The 23,801-nt window shown below is 44.7% G+C and overlaps 1 protein-coding gene across 6 annotated transcripts; it reads right to left on the bottom strand.

The window, feature by feature from the left end:
- Positions 1-522: 522 nt before the first annotated feature.
- GJA5 (gap junction protein alpha 5) lies at positions 523-23,422 on the bottom strand. Of its 6 annotated transcripts, none has more exons than XR_011134952.1 (3): positions 19,609-23,422; positions 1,962-3,462; positions 523-1,581 (listed from the first exon to the last, which is right to left on the bottom strand). XR_011134952.1 is itself a non-coding variant. In XM_068910411.1 (3 exons), the coding sequence occupies exon 3, from the start codon at positions 3,407-3,409 to the stop codon at positions 2,300-2,302; it is 1,110 nt and encodes a 369-aa protein (XP_068766512.1). In that variant the 5' UTR covers positions 3,410-3,462; positions 8,388-8,488; positions 19,609-23,422; the 3' UTR covers positions 523-2,299. The 6 variants fall into 6 exon arrangements, 4 of the variants coding, with proteins under 4 accessions (XP_068766512.1, XP_068766504.1, XP_009680995.2 ...); XR_011134951.1 differs by lacking the exon at positions 19,609-23,422 and adding an exon at positions 14,358-14,696; XM_068910411.1 differs by adding an exon at positions 8,388-8,488 and having other exon boundaries at positions 523-3,462.
- Between the last annotated feature and the right edge of the window lie 379 nt (positions 23,423-23,801).

Genomic DNA, 23,801 nt, shown 5'->3' on the forward strand with positions numbered 1-23,801 from the left:
CATCTTAAGATGCGGGTCCTACAGGAACTCTTTGCAGAGAGGATTAACAGTGGACTCTGCCTCTCTGGACCTCACCTCCTAAAAAGCATTTCGTGTTACTGCTTTGACTTTGATGGACAAAAGTTTGGATGCTCAGGGGACAGGTTTTGCTAACCTTTTCCTGCTCAGTTGGCCTCACATCACAGGTGGCCTCTCTAGGCAAAGTAGTGTGCTAAGGGAGGCATGTAGGGAGTATTTCCATTGCTACAGGCAGGGCTGCTGCTCTCTGGCCGGCTTTTTCCGTTCTTCCTTGGTAATGCAAAGGCAGGCAGGGGAGCTGCAGGGTGTTTCTGTCTGTGGACCAGCCAGTCGATCTATCATTTCTCAATGTTTATTATTTATCCCCCTGGCCAAGCCCTCCCCTAATTTCTGCCACTCTGGGCAAAGGGGATTTTTGTGATCTCTGAGCAGCTAAGGCTGGCGGCAGTCTGATCGATGGTAGCAGCTCATTCTCAGCCACGTGAGAGGCAAAACACCAACAAGAAGAGTTGAAATTAGAACTTTATTAGGACAAACTTAGGCACAATTGACCACCATCTCATGTTAAGGAGAGCACACAGGTCTTTTCAGGATTAAAAAACATATGTATGAAAAACACCTTACAAACAAACAAACTTTTTTTCTGCTCTGTGAGTGGCAATGTATGTAGGTGTACAGGGAACTGTACCAAATCTAATAATGTATCAGGAGCAAGCGTTCACAATCCTTTTCAACAGCCCCTATGAGAGGGAATGGCTCGGCCCCCTCATAAGCTAGTCCCAGGCCATATGCTTACACAGTCCAGTGTTGGCAAGCTATGGCCTGTGTCTGAAAGGGCAGTGCAGGATAAACAGAAGGGAGCAGCTTGAATCTGGTTAGTGTATCTCTGTAGAAGAAGGATGTCAGCTCTGTAGGGACGAAATGTATCTGGAGTTGGAGCTGCCTACAGACCTCACCCACCAGACTTACTGTGCAGCGTTGGCCTCCAACAGCTGCTCTGCATGGCTACAGAGGTAGAAAAAGCTGGTCCATGACTGGTTTCTTAGGCCACGTGCACTAGTGATGAAGTGGAGATGAAGAGGACCCAATGGCAGAAGAGGGACCTGCTGTGAGGACAAATATCATGGTTTGCACTGGCTGAGAGGCTTCAGAGAGTAGCCAAGAGCTGAATGCTGCATAGGGCTTGGAGAGAACTCTTGCTCTTTGCAAATGATCCTGAAGTGTTTTGGCAGGGCAGCGAGGAAAGGACACAGGCAGTACCTCTTCTGCAGATAAACAGAGAATGTTTTTCTCCCAAGTTGGCAGCTGGTAGCACCCTTTCAGCAGCATTCAGGTTGCTTGAAAGATGAGCTTAAAAAGGAGGAAAAATCACTTTGTTTCCACATAATTCCTCCTTTTTCTTTTTTTACTAGTAGAATATGTGTTCTCACAGTAGAATCTCTATTTCTGTTAATGGAGGTCTTGCTTAGAATTGATGACATAAGTATCTTGGGAAAATTCCATAGCCTTCATCAACTGGTCACCTAACCAATATCCCAGAGCTCCTGGGGCCAATCTGCTTTTCTGAAGTAGAAATGAGAAAAGGATTTCAAAGTTAGACATGAGGCAATTGTGTTTGGGGGACCATGGACAATCCTTATCTATAGGAAGAGTTATGTACACAGTGTCAAAAATTCAAGTAGGATTTACTGTATAGGTAAACTGGTATAAAATATCTGGGCACAGGAAGAGAAGGGGAGGCTTAGAAAGAGAGAGAACAAAGCGGAAGAGAAAGTCTTTCTTTTAGAAAGCCTACCAATGTGTTTCTGTTCCCTGCAGGTGAGAGAAGCATCAGCTTAGTATAATTGCCAAGCTGATGGAGCAAATTTTAAATGGACACCAAAGCACATGCAAGGGGGTTGAGGTCCAGTCTGTTGAATATAGTGTTGCAGTGGATGGCTGACCTGATGTTTGAGTGAATCCTATAGCCAGCTCTACCAGTCTGCAGCTAAGGACAGCAAGTCCCCGATCCCCGTGGGTCCCGTGAGATGTCAGGATGGCCCTGCTTGGCTGTATTTTCATCAAGGTGGGTGCCTCTCTTCAGCCTCCAGGTGTGTGTCCCGCAGTGGCTGCCTCTGTCTTAAGGTGTGAGGAGTGCTATCTGCAGCTATGACAAGGATGTTCACTGAAAAGGAGCAGGAGGATGTTAAAAGAGAGAGAGGTTAACGGCAAGAGACTGGAGTCCACTTTGCAGAAGTTTACTAAGCGCTGAGACTGTTTCCTCATCCCTCCTGGAGACAGGTCACACAGACAGATCATCTGACCTAGCCTTACTGCTGGCACGGCTGGTCTTGCTGAATCGGCGTTTCTCATTGAAGTAGCTCTCGGGGAAGGCAGGTGCTGCACAGTCATTGACCGCCTCTGGACTCTCCACGTAGCTGGACTTAGTGAAGGGCCCTTCGCTGGCGGCATCTTCCTGACTGTGGACCCTCTCGGTGGCGAAGTTGGCGGTGTTCTGCTGGGAAGCCACTTTGTTGCTGAAGGGACTGATGAACTTCCCATTGGGACTTGCCAAGCACTGATTAAAATCTGGAGGGGGAGTGTACATCTGGGCCCTCTCTACTTGTGGGGCAGACTCCAGTCTGCTGGGGGCTGTGCTGGGGCTGGGTTTGTAAGCCCGAGAGCACCTCTCTTTGGCTTTTTTCCAGCCCAAGTGGTACAGCTCAGCCAGACTGAGGAATAGGGAGAGCACTGCCACAGCCAGCATGAAGACGATGAACACGTTCTTTTCGGTGGGCCGGGAAACATAGCAGTTGACGGGATGGGGGCAAGGTGCCCGCTGGCAGATATATAGGGTCTCCAGGAAGATTCCGTACAAGATGTACTGTCCCACAATGAAGGCCACTTCCATGGCGGTGCGAATCAAAATGCTGTAGACGTAGGTGTTCAGCAGGCTGCCCCTAAGTATAATTTTGCCTCCCGATTCATCCCAGCAAGACAGCTCAGCCTTCTCTGCCACAGGGCACTTCTGCTGGTAGTACGTGTCACCGTTGTTTTTCATTTCCCGCGCCTCTATTTCTGCCTCCTTCATCTTCCTCTTCTCTTCCATGCGCACCGTGTGCATCGCGTGGCCCATGTACACCAGAGATGGGGTGGAGACAAAGATGATCTGGAGGACCCAAAACCGGACGTGGGAGATGGGGAAAGCCTTGTCGTAGCAGACATTCTCACAACCAGGCTGCTGGGTATCGCACATGAAGTCAGACTGCTCGTCCCCCCATGAGGACTCGGCTGCTGTACCAAGTACCAGCATCCGGAAGATGAAGAGTACGGTCAGCCAGACTTTCCCCACTACTGTGGAGTGTTTGTGGACCTCCTCGAGGAACTCTCCCAGGAAACTCCAGTCCCCCATTTTTGCTCACCAGGAAGGGTGAGAAGCCTTGAAGGGAGAATTGGACACAGGCTCTGTGGGAGAAAATGGACAGAAGAGAGAGAGAGTGGTTCTGAGAAAGGTTAGGAACTGCTCTACCAGGAATCTTTGGAGTGAAATGCATTATTTGAGTCAAAGAAAATGTCAGGTTTTTTTTTTTTTTTTTTTTTTTTACATGAAATGAGTTTTGGTTTGCTGAAAAATTCGTTTCACATCCATCAAAAACAATGCGTTGGGGTTTTTTTGGTTCAGCTACTGAAACAAAAAATGACTTTTTTTGCATAATCCAACTACAACTTGTTAAATGAGCTGCTAAGATTTTTGAGGATAAGCCAGATTTTCTTCTTGGTTCAGAAAGTCCTTTCACTGTCATTGACATATTGCATCCTCAACGGACTGTGTAGTTAAAGCAATATTCATCTGTCTGCAAACTGTTCAGTGGGGAGTCTTTAAATGAACGGATCCTCTGGGAGATGAGTCTGGAGTCTACAGGTCTGAGCAGTACCTTGCCGCTTTTATGTGTCTGCAGCTCCTGTTAACTTTGTGTAGGATCTGCACAGACAGATGGAACATGAAGTGCTCACAGCATTGGGCTTTATTTTTGAGCTTGGTGCTACCACTAGAAGAAATGCATGGAAAGCCTTCTTGTTGCTCACCCACCCCTCGTCCATGGGTTTTGCTTTGGTTTTGCAGTGTTGCTAACTCCAAATGTTTCAGTCAAGTCGCAAATGCTTTTGGGAGTAGCAAAGGCTTTGGTAAGCTGTGCCTGTCTTGTAAACCTAACTCTGCTGCCAGCCCTGCCATACCTGGCTGTCTGAAGAGGGAACTGCTGCAAAATCTAAGTGGTGAGTTTTGCTCCCTCCCCTTTTCTTAAGCGCTGAAATGAAACTCTCGGTTCAAATTACGCAAACAAACGAACGAAAAAAGCCTCCCTTGAAATGCCTCTTAAGAGATGCCTCCCAAGAACTAGCAGCTGCTGGGAACTGCTGTTCAGTAGGTGGTCTGATGAGAGGAAAGGTAAGGTGGGCTGGTGGTAAGATTGCAATTTCCAGGATGCAGCAGAGCCTGCTTCCGTTTTGTTTCCGACTCCGACAGACTGATTCTGGCCGAGTCACTTAACCCTCTGGATAAAAAGAGAATGATGGGTTTAATCCATCCTTTGTGTGCCTCTGTGGGAGTGCATGAGAGATCATTTGATTCAGTTACACTCGCCATACTTACCTTCCTGGGGCACTGTGAAGCTCTCCCCTGTGCATGAACCAGGGGCTAGGTGTTATAAAGTGCACAGTATTACCTTGGAGATAATGTTCTGCCACAGTCATTCTTTTTGAAAATGCCCTCTTATTAAATAAATGAAAAGCTTAATAATTGTCAAAATGAAATATCAAAAACCACTACACAAAGTAAATCCCCAAGCCACAGGGAACAGAAGTGTTAACTCTCCTTCTTTATTGTTTCTTGTCTTGTCTTTAAGAGCCAATTGTTTTTACTGTGCAAAGAACGGCTGTGGAGAACAGACACTGTTAAACACTGAAAATTTACTGCAGCAATACTGAGATTTCCTGTGTGCAGAAGCTGGAGAACAGAGAGCTGCAATTGTGTTGTGCAATTGTGTGTTGTGGGAGCACACCTCCGCTCCCTGCCAGTTATGTAACTGATACAATTTAGCATAGCAGCGCACACAGTTTACACCCATCAAAAGTTGAATCCTTAAACTCATGGTGCTACTGAACGCTGCCCTGATGCAAGCCAAGGATTCCCCTAGGAAAGGAGATGGGAGGTGATCACTTGCTTCTTCCTCTGCATGTTGTGATCTGTGTAAGGAGGGAGAAAGGGCATACCAGGAAGCAAAAGATGGGCTCTCGCTCTTTCCTGGCAGGATTGCTGCAGTCACGCTAATGTAGATCCTGGTTTCTGCTTGGAGTTATATAAAGCTGTTTCATCTGCTGCCAGCCCAGAACCGGAGAAGCAGTAACATAGAAAATCATTTAATCTTTCTGGAAAATCATCTAATCTTTCAGACTCTCCCTTTATCTGTGCTGGAAAAAGGGTGAACTTGAAGGTCTGTCCTGTCTTCTGAACTGCCTGGCTTTGGTCTAGTTACTGCATTCTGGAGAAATTAGCATCATGATTTGTCCTGTGAGCACCTAGAGTAACCAAGGGATTAAACATAGGCAGATAAATCAGTGATGGAAAATATTTAAAGACAGTTACCTGCACTGTATTACTGAAATCAGCATTGTTTTCCTTGCAGAATGCTGACATGGCAACCACCTACTTAAGCGTTCGCTGTACTGGTATGTCCAAGGTCTAATGTGCTGTAGCACAGCTACACATGTGGAATACTCCCTGTGGAGTAGCATGATCAACGGTCTCCCCATTTTTCCATGTGAGTATGTGTTGCTTGCAGGTGTCCCTATGGCTCCTGCTGTTGCTAGTTGACTGGTTACCTTTTCTTGATTCACCTTGTTCGTTAGGGTAAAAATGAACAAAGTTCTCCCTTGTTGCAGCAAGGCTGAGTAGTGCCATGTATATCTGGAACTGCAGACCAAGCATGTCTTCACATCGGTTCTACCCAGTGCAGGTACAGTTTGAGGTGTTACTGTGGCGTGTTTTTCTCAGGGAAGGCTGCTACACTAGGCACTTGCAGAGTGTAGAACTGAAGTGCGCAGAACATGAAGTTGGCAAGTTTAAATGCAAGAGCAATCCAGAAATAAAAAACGGCAATGGGCATGGGAGTAACAATAATTTACCTGCCTCATACATGTGTAATTTTTTCTAAGAGGTGATATATCAGAATGGTTCAAGGTTGACAGCTGTGGGGCTTAGACTGGATTTTAAGGCCAATTCCTTCTGCTCTTCCTTGCTGGCTGCTCCCCTGCACAGGTTCTTTAAAGGAAGAGCTGCTGTCTGAGAAGCAAGTGCTGCCCAGAGAGCCGAGTATCTCCTCCTGTGCCTGCTTACAGCCCCACAGAGAACCAGGTGGCTGCTGCAAGGAGGTAGGCAGAAAGGGCGAATGGGTGACCGATACCAAGAGAAGGAGTTTCCCTCCCAGTACAGCATATGTGGCTTAGCTGTTCTTTAGTTATTAGTGAGCTATTCTGCCAGTGCTAATCCAAGGACCTCCTAAATCAACAGAAGTAAGCATCTAGTTGTCTGTTGCCATCAAGCAAAGAAGCATGGTTGTCACCTCCTGACAGCTTTTCCTGGCTCTGCAGGACTGTCTCTGACTTAACCTTTCTCCTTAGAGCTTTACTGTTCTTGGAATTTTTCCATATAGTTCCTTTTCCTCTTTCCCAGACCACTGTTATCCCCACGTCTTTTATCTCTCCGCATGTGGGCATCTGTGGCCTTTTATATTCCTAGTTTGGACTTAACTGGACAAATCTGGTCTCGCTCTGGTGTGACTCAGCGAAAAATACCTCTGGGTATCTTTGCAGGGTCTCAGCACCTGATAGCAGAACGTCTTGACAGGACAGTTGTGCATATTCATGCAGACCCTTAGGCTGTCCCACTATACTGCTGTACTTTTGCCTGATAGCTTTCTGCTGGGTCAACAGAGAAGTTGTGCGCAGTCATGAGATCTTGGCAACAGGGAACGTGTATGTGACAAAGACCAGCTTTGCCTGGCACAAACCCATCAATGTAGCCATCCTGGCTTAATCATCACCTGGAACGCTATTAAAGCTGGGGAAAACCAAATATCAAAGCCGCAGACCAGGCGTGGAATCCACCCAGCTCCAGGCCTTGTGACTGTCGAATTCCAAGATAAAAATACCCTAGCGGAGACGGCACCTGCTAGTACGCCAGGCTGGCCTGCAAACAAATTACTGCTGCCTGATATCCTTTTTTGTGTTACCTTCTTCTGTGGGAGGGTAAGTGTTTGTAGCTCTTAGAGCAGTTTTGCCCTTCCTGTTTATGATGCCACGTGATCTGAATGACAGGCAGGCATTTCGCATCACTGCTTCTTGCTCTAGCAGATGCACTGGTTCTGGTCAAACTAGCCATAGCTTCAGGGAACAGTTGGGAAATTCACGCCAAAGAGGCAGGCAGGCTGTTCCTGCCATGTGAATGTTTTCCTTACACAATTCTCTTCTCAGTATAAGCCTATTTCCCCAGGGGTTGCTAGGAATCTACTGGTTTCCCCCTCTTTAGAAGACAGGCGAGACTATCAGTAGAGATATAAATAACTGGGCTCAACACTTCACGCTAACTTTTCCCACAAGGAAGGTGACAGGAGGACGCCATCTCTGCAGGATGTTTCTAAAATGAAGTGGAGAGTCTGATTATAGCATTGTTTCTGCTCGCTCTCTCTCAGCTCACCTCTTCCCCTTGGCAGGTCCCAGACACACTCAGAGAGGCTCTCCGAGAAAGGCCTGTTTGTGTGAGGGGAAGTGTGGTTCCCAGAGAAGAAGAAAGGAATGAATTCAAAGCCATTATATTTTTGCCTTGATGCCCTTGTGTATTTGATAATAACCAGACTTCCCAACCACCTTTAAGCCTGGGGCATGAGATGTCATGAACAGGGTAACGTGACAGACACAGCCCTCTTGTATGGAGGCCATGCAGCAAGTCCCCCACTTCTGAGGCACTGAACGAATGGGGAAACGTATTTGTTAAACACTGGGCATGAGAGATTTCATAGCCTGCTTCAGTTGGAGCATCCAGGCCAGTTGTGGCATGGTCATTATCTAGGAATTGCTTGCTTGTGGCCTCCCTTCCTCCAGCTGTCACCTCCTACCAGGTCCACTGAGTGTATGGCACAACAGATAGCTCCTGCAGGGGTACATTGGTGGAGATCTTTTCCGTGGGGAAGCATTACAAACTGTCAGGTTACAGCCAGGCCTGAGTGATCCCAGCACTGCACGCCTGGCTATTCACACTTTTAGGCAGTTAGGAAGAACACTTCCAGCTCTACCACTGGAGAGCGTAGTTAACTGATTTTTTTATAAAGCTGTACCTTTCGCTTCAAGATCTCTGGCCCCCTGTTAGCAGTAGTTCAGTCTCACAGCATCCAGCAGAGTGCAGGTGCTGTCACCTTTATCTTGCAAATGATGATCCCTGGGGTATAGAAAAAGGAAACTTTATTTAAAGTCACTATGTCAGTAGCAGCATGGGGACAGAGCTCAGGGGTTGTGATACTCAAACCTGTGTCCTTTCTGTGCAGCACTGCCTCTTGGACTTCATAACAGCAACACAAGGCTGCTTCTACAGACTCCATTACGGACCATAGCTGCAGGGCAAACTGACACCCTTCTGTCTTCTGCCCCAGGACAATACTCTCCTGGTGATCTGGAAGAAGTCCCTCTCATGCTACTTTTCTATAACAGGCACACCTGGCACATACCCTTTTGTAACAGGCACACAACCAGAGGGGTGCTTTTCTAAGAGACGAGTGTCTGTTATTTCTGACAGAGTCCACAGCCATAATCAGTGCCCAAAAGGAAGAAGCAGCCTTTTCAGTACAGGTGTATTACGCTCCTTTGTTTCTAGGACCTGAACAAGGAAGTTTCTGGGGGCACGTGGCTTACAACATTAAAAGAAGATGAATGAAACTAGAACTGCACTCTCCAGAGTGGGTGCAATAATTTGACTTCCAGAGGCTTCTCAGGGCACTGGCACACAAAAAGTGCTAAAGTCCACCTCAGCATGTATCTTGTTCACTGTTACTGAAGTTGGCTCTTTCATATATGTGTATGATGGATGAGCAGTGACCCGTTAGGCATTGTCATCCAAACACTGTCCCTCTGGCTTCATACGCACATGCATGTGCTTATGATAAGTTTCTGCCTGAAATAGGCCAGAAACAGTTCTTTAGCCAGTTTTGTAACTCTGATCTATGCATAGGTCAGAACTAAACGTATTTGTACTCCTTTATGCTTAAAAAAAATGCACGGGTACATTTATGTGGGTTCCTTTCTAGTTCTAGGTTAAAAATCCTGTACTGGAATCAGTAGCAAGGACAGTGATTTTGATTCCTGTGTTTGAATCAAATGGGCAAGCCAGAGCTCTGTGTTAGCTTCTGTCCTAGAAGACAGCCATCCAGTGTCTCTTGTCTCTCTGCTTCTCCTGAGATCACTGCAATTTCTGGAAGAGTCATGCTGGTATCCAGACCATTGCCCTTGCTTGCAGTTGCAGACAGCTTGTTATTCCTTAATGAGGTGTCCTTTCCCCTTGCTCTCCAAATGTGGAGAGTCTCAGAGCTCACAAAAAAGAGAGTGGGTGAGAAGATAAGGGAGCTGAATGACCTGTCACCTCCTGAACACACACATACCCTGACGCACACGGAGACACGGAGAGAGGGAGATCACTCAACACCTCCAAGTGTATACATTAGGGATGTGTTACACACAGAGATGACAGTATTACGTAGAATATTTTCATCTGAAGAACTGGTGGAAACTGCAGTCTTCCAGTTTGCTAAATTCTTATTATTTGTCTATCCAGGACATGTAACGCTTTTTTTCCTTGGCCAAGGTCCAACTGTGCTTCAACATATACAAACCTTAGGGCCAAGATCTTCCTGATGTAGACACAGGAGACCAAGAACAGAAGAGACCTGGAACTCAGGTGAGTCCAGCTGAGGGTTGACTGTGGCCCACAGTGTTTGAAAATCCTGCTTCAAGAAACTACATGATAGCAGTATCCAGGCTTGCATTTTGCATGCAGAGACCCCTCAGGTTCTCTTGGATTCTCTCTGTGCCTTACGAAGGTGAGCCCTTAGCCCAACAAATGCAATAAAACTGGACTTGGGGTAAGCCAAATAAAGGTTCACATGTGCTTTTTTTTAGGAAAAAAAATCAATTCTCTCTGATATAAATGCTACAAACAGGCAAATGGATTTCGTTCAGCTTAATCCTTAACTAACAGGATGAAGAACATGCAGTTCACGATTACAGAGCTTGGTGCTCTTTACAGTATCTTTATCTCTGTAAGGAGAAGCTAACTTATATGTATTTGTGTTTGATACTAAATTGGGCAGTGCTATGTACAGGAGAGATGACAGCCAAACAGGGCAGAGGGAGTGCCAGAGAGTAAAAACATGCTGAGAAATATCAGGACTGGCTTAGGAAAGCAGTTCCCAAGCTCTGCTGAAAGAGACTGATCCTAAGTACTATGTAGTCGGTAGGAGCGGCTGGTATAAGGAGACATGGAAGTGATAGGCACCACACTGGACACAAAATAGCAACAAAAAAAAAGCCATCTATGTGATTTTAGGCTGGTTCATAGACTGCATATGATGCCTCTCAGAACAGTCTTGAAAAAAACAGAGATGGGACTGGAGAGGTAATGAGAGAAGGAGAGGGCTCTTCTTCATAGACTTTCTCCATCTTCTACCTCCCCCCTGCATGCCATCATGGTTCCCTGCCTGTTCCTTCCCAGTTTTTCCCTTACAGTCGAGCTCCCCCTTTGGAGCCCCGCCTCAGCTTTTCTGCAGTTTTGACCACTTAACTCTCTACACTGCCAAGTTGTTAATGCTTTCAGCTTTAGAAAGGGGAAAATTTCAGTGACTATCTACTTCCCACTTAATATCAAGAGCCTTGTCAAATCTCATTCTTTCTTTCTTTCCAAAGCCATGTAGGATTCTCTTCACACGGTATCCTCGCCTCTAAGTATTTCGTTTCTCATTCAGGACGATGTCTGGCTATAGCTTGTGAGTGGATTACTTTATATACTCAGAGTGTGTACATGTATGCGCACACAGACCCCTTTTAAAAACAACTAATACTAAATTTGCAAAACCAAGCAGTTGGGAGTTGGTTTTCTAAGCAATCTTAATTTAATCTCTTTGTGCCTGTGCCTCATGACTGTGAGTCTTTAACCACATCCTCACATTGTCACCTCATTCTTTGCACAGGATGCCTGCCTTATTCCATGCCAGCCTGGCTGGGGCTTTCTTGAACAGCAGCTATTCAATGTTTTGTTTTCTCTTCATTGTTCAGTGGGTGGCCTGTGCCTCATTTACTGTACATTATTCAAGTCCTGTTCTAAAGACAGAATTATTAGTTTCCTCGTGGGTTTTCCTATGGGAAAACCATGGGCTTTCATCACAACAGTATCTGATTGCTTCACAATTATTAATTTACTTATTTTCATCACCACCCGGAGGTGAGGAGATGGTATTATCCCAACTTTACAGCTGAGGAACTAAGGCAGTGAGAGATTAAGATAAAAAATGATCATTAATTCTGAATGCTGGTTGGAGATACTGCTAGTCTGTTTTTTTTTTTTCCAGTGTACTTAGCATTATACAACATATGTTCAAAGCACGCCTCTCTTCAGTTAATACTGGAGGGGGAAAGTTTATAATTTCCATGAGCTGGATCGCATCTGAAAGTCCATAAAGTGCGAGACACCACTTAGGGGTTGTTTGTGTAGAAATGTGGCTTAAATGGTTTGCCCCAATATAACATAGGAAATTAGAGCAAGAAATGGGAATAAAATCCAGTCCTCTTGGAAAGCTTTATGTTATTTTAAACTGGAGACTTTTTTTTTTTTTTTCATCACATGATTCCCTCCCTCCTTCATTGGACATCTGATGCAGCAAAAGACCCTGGAGCTGTGTAGCAGTTGTCCTTGCTGGACAGCCCCATTTCCAGAGCTACCCTATGCCCTGACCAAGCCACCCCTCAGCTTTTCTGCTTTTAAGGCAGAAGAGTTTCATATGGAAATTTGTTGACTGTTCTCGTTGCATGTCTATAATCAAAAAGATAGTGAAGAAAGATAGAAACGTGTGTGTAAAAACCCTTTGTTCTTACATTAAAAAACACTGACCGCTCTTTAAAGATACACTAGAGAGACTTTGAAGCATGCATCTCGTTACTTACTATATGGCATGAATATTTCTTTGTTTAAGGAAAGAGATGGAGTGTTGTTGACAGAGATCTTTCTGTTTCTTATCAATAGCTGTAAAATTGATTTCTTTTCCTCTATATGAATTCTTAGCCCAAAGATTGAAGTTTCTCTGGTGCCTCCTGGGAACTATTTCTAATTTTAAGCTTCTGTCCTCATGCCTCATACAACAGCACCCGAGGTGTGGAGCAGTCTCTGAAACATGCTCCCTAATGACATGGTATAGTGCTGAATTACTCATTCCTTCTCGTCTATTTTCAATGCTGCAAGACAAGTCAAAAAACAAGGACAAACGTGCAGAATGTGTGAAATCTCTCTGAAGGTCAATAAGAAGAGAGGCTGGGGTAGGAAGTTCTATATTTTCTGGCAAGCTTTAAATTCTTCCTATGAAAACCCTAAATACTAAGTAGTTATCATATATTGTTGAGTGGGGAAAAAAAACCAAAACAAATACTTATAGTAGCACGAATACTTAACATAGTTCCCAAGTGACTAGAGTCTGACGAGTATTTTAAACCCTGAACCCTCAGGAATTCTAAACTAGAGTTCCATCCTCAAGAAAAGGGGAAAAAAAGTTAGAAAAAAGTTTCTCTTCAGAGTAGATTTTCAAAGGACCAGCAAATGCAGAATTCCTTGACTTCTGGTGCAAATACAGGAACTATGTGAGAATTCTGAATAACAATTTAACCCAATCCTGGGTGCGCACACACACATACACACACACACACACACACACACACACACACGCGCATGCATGCATGCATGTATTATGTGCATAAAGTTCTTCAGCAGCCACAAAGAGAGGGTCATATAGGCAGCAGTAAGGAAAACCTCTTACACATGCTACTTCACCAAGGTACTTTGACAAGTTTAGTGATGAGGAAGAGCTCATCACTCTTTCAGCAATTATAGTTCATTCAGTCCATGACTTTTTCATTTGAGATTTGTCCAGAAATGCTATTTATATAATCCTCTGATGGCTTTAACAGTACTTCAGGAACAGAGATACTGCCTCAGTTTACCTGAGCTATTAAAATCAGAAGCCCACAAAGCTCATTAAATACTACAAATGACCAATAAAATGCTCCTCTGGGAAATAAAAGGGGTCGCCACAGATTTTAGACTGCATCAGAGGTGGCAATTAGCAGACAACCTTTATAGTCATTCCCTTTGCTCTCCTCCAGGTGGAAGGATAAAGGTACCATACTCTCAAGCTGGAATAGTCTTTGAAACCTGTGGTGGCAATGCTAGAAATGTTAAATTATGGAAATGTAATTGAGTAATTATTCCAAGTACAAAAAGGGGTCAAAAAGTTAAAAACTAAAATAAAAAGAAGCAAGAAGCTGCTAGTGGGAGAGGGTTTTTGTCCCTCTAGGTCTGTGCGTCTCTTCATTGGGGCTGCCCCAGGATGGAGAATAAAGTCATTCCACCCTCGGCACACGCAGTACATATGACTGGGAGACACAAGCAAGGCAATTTTGTACATTTGAGTTGCATTCCCAGGCTCCATGTCACAAAGCAGCAGGGATACAATACTCTCAAGGAAAAGAAGCTGCAATGTTTTGTTTCTATTCTGCATGCCTTAGAAGAGGCAGTTAGTTCACACAGATGTTTGATAAAGCGCTTTTACCCTGGAAGCCTCTCATGGGTAAGAGTTCCCCTCACCACCCTCCCTAGAGCAGCCTAACAGCATGCTGAGATTGGATCTAACAGAAACTGCAATTTGCACATTATATTGTCTGAAGATATTTGGGGCTTTCATCCTGCTTCCCTGTATATTGAAATGTATTGGTCTGTATATTCATTTCAGGGAGGCTCCTCGGTCAGTTTTGTAGGTGCTCATAGCAAAAGGGGTTAATTTTTAAAGTGTCCCAAGCCCACCTTATTACTAGTGGGGATGTTTTGGAGAGAAATGAAAAGAAAAAGTACATTTCTTAAGTTATTTTTGGACGTCCTTTTCCCACCTCACCAAGTCTTACTTATTATCCCCTCATGTTATTTTCCCCTTGAGTCTAACAGCTTGATCGCTCACTGATGCTTCTGCAGTTCTGCTGTTTCCCCCCTCATGCTTACTTACCTGATTTCCAGTATCTTTACTGCTTCTCCTTTCCTTGCTTTAGCACTTTTCCTTTTTATAGTTGAGTGGGACTGTTTGTTCTTCTCAGTTGCTTGGTTTTATTCCTTTAATATGGTTCTCGCTCTCTTCCTCTTTTTTCTCCACCCCCTTTCTGTGTCACTTTCTGTCTTCCCCACTGCCTCTCTGTCTTTCTCCCTCTTCTTTCTTCACCTACTTTTCTTGTTTCTCCCTCCCCCTCCAGCTTAATCTATTTTCAAACCTAGTTTCCCACTGTTTTTCCTTTAAAGACTATAGATCGCTTTTCTCCCTCTCCGTTCTCAGTCTCTCTGTGTGCCACCCTCCCCATGCTGACACGATGCAATGACTGCTGGCTTTGCGCTATCCCTTCCAGTTGCCACTACCGCTGTTCCTCGCACCTCCTCCCCAGATAACATGCCATGGTCTAAGCCGTCCTTAAATGAGAAGAGAGTGGGTTGCCTTGCAGCTATCCCAGCCAGAGTTTAGGAAGTTCCACACAGGACATCAATTAAGGATGTTTTTCTGATTCTCCTATTCAAGCTTAGCAAGCAAAGCAGAGTTTGTAAGGAGCAGGGTCCTGCACCTCTCCAGGTAAGGGAGAGCTTGCTCTGCTGGCTTGGACCAGGGGCCCAGCACTGTTGGAGCCTTGTCCCAGGAGCACTTGATGCTTCCAAGGAAGGTGTCACAGGCCCTCTTATGGATAAATAGAGAATGAACTGCTGATCTGGGGAAGTGTTTTCTAACCCCCATCCCTCAGTACCTGATGCATGAACGTTTTAACCTTTCTAAAAATGCTTTGGACGTATCAAGGGTCTGATGTTCTTGTATTTTATGTATGCATGTTAAATCTAGCCTCTGATTCCTGTTAAACATCAAGCTACAGTGATGCCAGTGGATCTGAGATGCCTTCTGGCTTGGACAAAGGCTGATCTCAAGGAACCAGTGTCAGGAGAGTGCGATTTGCGCAGAAGACTGCAGAACCCTGAGAATCAGCTTTCTGTGCACAAGCTCTGGTGGATGTCCCTCCAGCAATCCTTCCTGGGCTTGATCTTTCTCATCCAGAACGTAGTAGCCAGCAGTCCCTATGCAGCAACTAGTATAGAACAGGAAGCCAGCCTGGTCCTGAGACTAACCCAGGGCTGGCAACTCTTCTAGTCTAATCACCGTTCTCCAACTATATGTTGCTGTACCCCACTTAGGCAGAAAATTGAAGGCCTGCCTACACAGGGACAGTGTTGTTCAGAGGCCTCTCTGGAGTCATGTCCTATGTGGACGTTCTTGCTCTGAAGTAAGAGTGCATCTCCTTTTCAAGAATGCTAATCTCCCCCACGCAAAATCCTCATTGATTAGTGCAGGACGTGAGGTATGCTTTCCCCTAGCAGCTCAGTAAACTCCTACTATGGAGAAGCCCATAATCATTTACTGCTTCCTTCTAACTTCAGAGGAAATGGGAATGTTTCTGGAGTTGCTTTTCTGCTCTCCTGCTTGGCAATTGTATACCTGTATACACATAGGAAGAATGTATTCTTTTGGTCTTTCTGGAGTAATTTCTGTAAAGTATTATTATGTAAAGTCCAGTATGTAAAGATTATGTAAAGATTTTATGCCAGTGAAATTGTCAAGGTCTTCATCATAGGGATATCCAAACAAAGGTGTTAATGATACAGACCTTGCTCACAGAGAAGGCTTCGGGCTTGGTTAGTTAAGCCTTGTCAAGTGTTTCTCACGTGCTATAGAGATACAGTACCTGCATGAGCCATCTGAAATGTAATATCCCCTCCCTGCCTTGCTGACATTTGCTGTACGCTCAGGGTGATCAGATCTGGTTTGCCTTGCTCACTCCTTTGCCTTTCCTGCTCCAGTATTGTTCCAGAGTCGAATACTCTTTCTTCTGCAAAGCTAATCTCTGAATCCAACTGATACAGTCTAGTTCTGTTGAGTGGATAAGGGGAGAAGGTTTCTTTTAGATACGTACATCATGTACATAAGATAACTGTTAAGGGCTCTTTTTTCAGGTAATCTTTTGAATTTTGATGCACAGAAGGGAAATGAGTGAGGGCAGTTTGGGAGGCAAGGGACAGAAAGGTGAGTGGAGATGCTGTATCCTGGGTGAGGAGCCTCATGTTCTCCCTCCTCTTGCACCTTCTTCAAGGGAAAACAGAGGTGTTGTGGCGGCTCCTCCAGCTCCACAGCTAGAGAAATAGCTATTTTGCCTGCTGGGAAGAAAGATTTCTCCTCCCTTCCCCAATAGACTGCTATGCAAAGCTTTTATGGTTTGACTGAGGAGAGCAAGTGGAATGAATGATCCCCCAGCCTGGGTATGAGAAGAACAGCTGACAGCTTGTCTTGTGCAGCTTGCAGATCTCAGCAGTTTGTGAGGCTGTAGAAAAGATTTTGAAGGGAAGAAGAAACACAGGGAAGTAAGGGAGAAAATATGATAAAATGTACCATGTTTTGATGAACGGTAAATGGCTTTATTGGGGTAAGATCCCTGACCTTCTAGGTAAAAGAAACACACCAGATCTTATCTGCCTAAACTTCAGTAAGGCATCTGATATAGTGTCCCAGAAGAAGCAATTAGTGAAGAAGATTCAGCAGAAGAAGACAGGGATTATTACAGAAGTCCTCAAGTGGGTAAGAGACTGGCAGAACTGAGAGACTGGTTCCCTAATAGGTAGAAGGTAAGTTATCTGTGAGGCTGCTCAAGGATTACTCTTAGGACTGATCTTTTTTTAATATTTGTGTTAATTACCTTGGCACTGAAGGTAGGCATACTAATGAAATCTGCTGATGGAACAAAACTGGGAGGTATTGTCAGGACAAAGGTGGATTTCAGCACTAGAACTGAGGGCTCTTTTAGACTGGAGTGATTGAGGTGAGGTGAAATGGGAGAGTGCAAAGTCACGTACTAGGAGAGGAACAGGGACCTCTCCTAGGAATTGAGAGTTCCTCAGTCAGCATGATAGAAGGAGAAAGTCATGGGTGAAGGTCATCAAATGAGGAGGAACCACTGATGTGATGTGGGAGTGAAAAAGGCAAGTGAGTTCTCAGAACACAGCAGTATTTCCACTTGCAGTGAGTAAGATTAATGTCATTGTCCAAGAGGCTGTGAGACTGCACCAGAGTAGTGAGTGCAGTGCTTCTCCCTCATGCTCGAGAGACAGAGAATCAGCCTGGAGCAGGTGCAAAGAAAGGCAACAAGATGATCAGAGGGATGGAGAGTATATTTACTTATCAGCCACAGAAGTGATTGCAGTAGTGCACAGAGATATTTGAGCTGATGTGAAAATAGCTCAGGTACGAGTACAAGCGTTTATGCATTTAATTATTTTGCACAGAACTCCATGCTACTGCAGCTACACAAAGTAATTAAAACATGGTGTGATGTGCCTGCAGGGTGAATGCTATAAGGGAGCTTAGTTACTTAGTCTGGCAGAACAAAGGTTAAGAGAGGAGAGATTTGCTGCCTATAAATACTTTTAGGAATTGGGGGTTGGGAAAGTGCTAGGGAGAGAGAAGAGCTACTTAAGCTAAAGGACAATGTGGCACAAGAATAAATAGATATAAATTGGCCATGAATGAATTTAGGTTGGAAATCAGAAGGTTTCTAAGCAACAGAACAGGGAAGGAGGTGCTGGAACAGCATTCCAGAAGCAGAAGTGAGGGCAGAAACCTAATGAGATTTAGGGTAGAGCTTAGTAAGTTTAAAAAAGGCCATTTGTATTGTGCTTGCCTGTTATTCAAATGGTTTGAACCTGATAAGCCAAGCGGTCTCTTTTTGATTTTATTTCCTGTACTTTCCTCATGGCCGTATCAGAGCTACTCCCTTTCATGCAGAAGCCAGATAAATTCTGAATAGAGTATCAGTGTGATGAGCTTTTCAGCTTTGACCCCATAGATATTTAATGGAGGATTCATTCATTTAAAAAACCAAAAAGAATAAGCCAGCACAATTCATGGAAAAGGTCTGCAAACATGCAGTAGTATAGATGAGAGCTCACATATGATAGAGCTTCTTCACATAAAGTAGATGTTCTTGGAGCACCGGCCTTTGCTGGAAGGCTGTTTCAAATGTGGGTAAATGTTCTGAGATTTGAGAACTTTAAGAAATGAAAAAATGACTTGTCCTTTCCTGGCATTGCAGAGGGCTGTGTGCTTGGGGAAGATATCAGATTTACTGCAATGGGAAACTTCAGGGGAGAAAAAAAAAGGTTGAGGTAGAAACTTCTTGTAGGTACATCTCTGATGCCTGGCTACACCATTGCACTTATTTCACCTGATTTTTCATATCATCCTGTGCTGGACAGACACTGCTAGTGCCTTCTCTAAAGTTCCAGTGGATGCTTCCCGCCCTGGTGAAACATTTTGTCTAAAATCCCCTGGTGTGGACATGACTGAAAGTGAAGGAGGGAGGGGGAGGTTCTCCTGTATAGATTAGGCCTCTGGAGATGGCTTGAAGGCATCCTCTAGCAGGAGGCAAATTCCCCAGGGGAACATGAGTAGCATGTGATGATAGGCCCCCGAGTGAGAGGAGATAGTTGTGTAGTCACAGTTCCTATTTAATACAAAATTCACAATCATTCCATTATAGATGGACATCCTTTCCCCAATCTCTTACTGCCCCAGAGTACCAAACCAACACAAAGTGAGATAAGAGCAAAGGAAAAACAAAAGCAAAAAAGTGTAAAAATGTCACCATATGTCCATACGATTTGCCAGTGAAGTTTTCAGCAAGAAAAACTGGAAGAGGATTTAATCTCACTGAGGAGAAATGACCGTCTTTCCCAAAGTAATGCTTAGTTGTCAGCTTTACTGGAAATAAAGCACTGCACTCTCAAAGCTACTGCTTTCCACCTCTCAACTCTGCATCACCTCTGAGAGGCTGAGAAGTACTTTGCAAATGATAATACAATTACACCTCTTGTAAACAGTCTCCTTGCTTTACAGGTGGAGGAACCAAACCATGGAGAGCCCAGAGGGTTTGTCCAAAGGATGAGCAAGCCATTTTCAAGAAAGGAGTCCTCATCTACCTAGCCACCAGGCATTCACTTTCTTCTATAAATATGAAACTTATAGCTAGAGGAATTGCTGCTTCACACGAGTATATGTATGTGTGCATATACATACATACACACATACGTATCTCTCTCTCTCTCTCTGTACACACACTTATTCACCCCTATACATACGTATGTTTCCCAAAATGAGAAGAAAAGAAAGGATAAACCTTTACCTCTTTCTGCTGAGCCTGCACAGGTGCAGGGAAGAGCCAGTGAAGCTCACTGAAGGGTTAGCTTTAGCATAGACCCTCTGGCATGCTGGAGTCCCCCACTCTGTCAGTGTTCAGCTCTCAGAAGAGCTCCGTGTCTGAGGGAGGACACTTCGGACAGGATAAACAAACCTCAGCCAGCTCCCAGGAACTCAGCCTCCTGCCGTGCTCTGACACCAGCTCACTGGCTGGAGATTCCCTCGAGCCTAAAGGACCGATGCTGGGGGAGACTAGCTCCTGAGCTGTTCCTGATATGCACTGGCAGCTGTCTGCCTGCTATTCTTTTAAAGAGTCTTCATGGATCGGGATGAAAATGTGATCTTACGCAGGCGGCATTGTAAGCACAACTTGGCTCAAGTTCAGCTCTTCCTCTGGCTCCCAGCTCCTCTATTTTTAATGGAGGAATTTGAGGCTATCAGAAAGGAAGTTAAATTGTTTTAGGAAAACAATAGAAAAGCAACTTAAAGTTTATTAGCTTCCTGCTCAGGGCCTGGGACCAACTTGTCAAACTTATTAGAGCAATGGCAGAGCTATTTATTTAAGAGGACTAGCAACAAGACTCACAATTTCCTTCTTGTTTAGGCCTCGGTGAAAACAAAAGAAAGCCATAAAGTAATATCTGAAGGGAGCAGATGGCTAGCTGGTAAATGGTGCAAGTAAAGCTGTCCTGTGAGCCATTCATGCTGTCCACCAGTGCAATGACTTTGGTGGGATTCTGTTATCAAATGAATGCCCAGCCCTGCCTTCCCCACTCACCCCCCCACCCCAAATTCTTTATTGTGGCCCAAATTTTCGAATTGAAATCTCACATCTGAGATTACAAATTTGTCAGGAAAAGGTCTTCATTTAGAGCTACTGAAGGAGCAAAACAATACAGCAGGTCTGCAGAAGTGCCAGGAATAGAACCCAGGTGTCCTCGATCCTGCTGGAGCGCCTGAGCCCCCAGACTGTAAAAATATTTATATCCCTCAGAAGCAGCTGCAGTCTGCTACTCCGTTCAGCTACCCCAAAGTAGCAATGCCATAAAGTCACTGGATACTTGCTGGCATGCAGCTAGCGAGAAGAACGGAGAGCCAAATTATTAGATCTGCAAGCGGAAAATGTCCATGCTGTCTGACCCTTTCTAAGAAGCTTCATCATTTGCAAAGTAACAAGAAGAGAACAAAACAAGTAACTGGGAAGCATTTACAAACTCTGCTTAATGCAAAACCATACCCCTTTTTCAGAGGACTGTCTGCCAACAGAGTTTTTAACCTGCTTCCAGGGAACATATAGGAAGACCTCACCTTTCCCTTCAGTGGTGCAGTATGGTCTCTAGAAAGTCAGATGGTGAGGTACTGAGCACACGCAGCTATGCAAGAAAGCTTTGAACAACTCAGAAAGAGCTCACCTCAAAAATTATCTTCCTTCTTCTCCTCGTTAGTTTAAAAGCAGGAATGCCAAACTACACTGTTCTCTGATGCCTAGGGCAATAATCTTGCATTGGCAAGTGGTAGAAGATGTTGATTTATGTTTTCCTTTTAATTTATCCGGGTTAGATGCTTATAAGAGGGTCAAAGTGAGTGCATGATCTCTGGAAGGGCCCAAGAAACTGGGTCTTAAACTTGGTAGCTTTTAATTTAAATGCAACTGTTCTGCAGGTACTCTTACAGTTTTTAGAATGTTTCTGTAATTTCTGTCCCTCTGCAATATTTCCTTCGTAAACAAATAAGCCAGATAAGTACACAGAACAGTACAACATCCTAATTCATTGCAGTCCATAGGCGTTCACTTCATATTAAGTACATTCCTGGGCTGCATTGATTTCAATGAGACTTCGCAGCTTGAAAGTTAAGCACCCTACATCACTAACCAGGCCAATTTTGCTGGTGGAATTCTCAGGCAGACAGCAGTTATTTGATATATTTCTAAATTGCCTCTGCCGTAAAGGATACCACATGCAAATCACATGGTGATGTTCTGGCAATGTAAAATGTTTCATTTGCACTTACTTGGAATCTGTGTCATCTGAACTCGTGTCATTTAATTCACGCTTTGTTCTGATAAGTAGAATTTCCACCCAAACATAAAGTTGTGTCTTTTTGTCAGTAGCTCACCACCGTTGGACCCTCAGTAATCCCTGAGGCTGGGATCCTGCAATGACTTGGTCATGTGAGAAACTTGATATAGTTATGGCTTGGGGCCATTCACGTGGGTAAAGGTCCCTCTGTGTACAAATGCTGTACACTGGAAAATGTTGTGGACTGCTGTAGCTCCTGTTTTTATTACCCGGAGCCAATGTGGTTGCCCACAAACTTCTGGGATAACAAAAGCTCCCAGCTGGCAGAGTGCATGGATGCTGGGGGACCTCTTACCCTGGATGGCTGCCATGTGGTGCCAGTGTTGGCACCCAGATCCTGGGGTGTGCCCTCCCTTGAGTGGGGTTAGATAGCTGTGGTGCTGCAAGATCTCCCAGCTTTAAAGCTTGAGGGTTTAGAAAAAGGCTGCCTAAGCAATGCTGACAGTGTAGAAAACCCACAAGAATCACTGGCACCTAGCTCTGCATAAAGAAACCTCGCTTTGCTGTGGGGTAGAAGGACTGAGGCCTGCTCTATACGTTCTCTGCTGGAGGGAAAGAGAAATCAGGACTTGAATCTGCTCTGGAGGCAAGAGCTCTAGAGCTTTCCCTGGGGGTCAGCTGCAAAGGAAGAAACAGTGAAAGTATCTGAGGAAAAAGAGATGCATGCTTGGACAGTGGTGAGCAGAGCTCAAAAGAAAACAGCCTAAATTAAGGAAAAATTCTCAGTGCTTTTTGCTTCCAGCCAACTTGTTCTCTTTTGTGATGGTCTGAAACCATTTCAAGACAGAATCTTCTGGGTAAAATTAAGAACTTACTTAAGTAATTACACAAACTTAAGAGCAGTAGTTCTTCCTACTAATTTTATGATGTGTGTTAGCTGGATTCTGAAGCCTTCTGTGAACAACGCAAATTATAGCGAATGGAGGGGGCAAGAGGACACTGCTGGCCCAAGCAGAATAAAATGATATTTTATGTTAGAAGAGGACGAAATGTCCATGCATTGAGCATGCATGCAAACACACACAGAATGAAGTTGTAGTTCTTTTTTTGGCAGGAGCTTACAACCTAGACTAACTCCTGGCAATTTTGTGGGGCACAGCACCCAGGGAAGTTGCCTTAAAAGGGGCTTCTCTCTCCAAAGTGTGTCATGAGGTCAACTCATAGGAGGGAAGCTAGCAAACCTCCTGCTTGTGCTGGACCTTCTGTCTGGCTACACAAAGGCAAATAGATGCATAGGGCTGCATTCAGCACCTACACTTGTCAGCCTGGCATCCTGAATATTTACTAGAGAAAAGCTTAAATCTTGGGAAGGGTTTGTATCCAGCTCTGTTTTCTGGAAGGGTGAAGCATCTGTCAATTCAAAATCTCCTTAATTGTGTTTTTGGACACCTGGGTTTCCTGGTAAAAGGCAGTCTGCTGGACATTTTGTAACAGCCCCCACTGCCCAAAAGAGGTGACAGCCTGCAAAGGAAACAGGTGTGAGTGTTAGTCACCTACAGCCACAAAGAGAAGGAAGTGACTGCCATCACTTCTCTGCAGTAGCCAGCTGAGGCCCTGCAGACAGCCACTCTGAGAAACTGCAGGGCCCTCCAGGTGGCCACAAGCTGTCCTCACATTTAAAGCTCTGAGGAGCGGGGGGCTAGGAAATCCTCTGAGCCCTACAGTACTCTCAGTGACCTAACATAGGGCCTTCCCCACTTAAGTCAGCTTCCTATGTAATTTCATTTAAGTTCTGCTCCCTCGTTCTTCATACGTAATGCTATGTGCTCCGCTCTGATCTTGTGTTGAACGCTCCCTATGAATCCAGGAACTTCATCCTCACTGGATCCTTTGCACACTGTAGGTTATTGATTTGAATGCTAGCTGCAAAGACGAAGTGTGATCATAGGACAGCTAGATGCAAACTTGCCAGCCTGTACTCAGATGTTTCCTTTGTGGGTCACTGGTTTTTCATCTCTCTGATTTTGTGACTGATGGATGATATCAGAGTGGACTTCCACTATGCTAAGACTCCTATATGAGCTTCTGCAGAAACCTGGTGATAAAATCTGATTAGTTAGTGGTATCAGACAGGAGACTGTTTGCTGTTGTTCATTAT

The sequence above is a fragment of the Struthio camelus genome, chromosome 1 (genome assembly GCF_040807025.1).
Source record: "Struthio camelus isolate bStrCam1 chromosome 1, bStrCam1.hap1, whole genome shotgun sequence".
Taxonomy (NCBI): domain Eukaryota; kingdom Metazoa; phylum Chordata; class Aves; order Struthioniformes; family Struthionidae; genus Struthio; species Struthio camelus.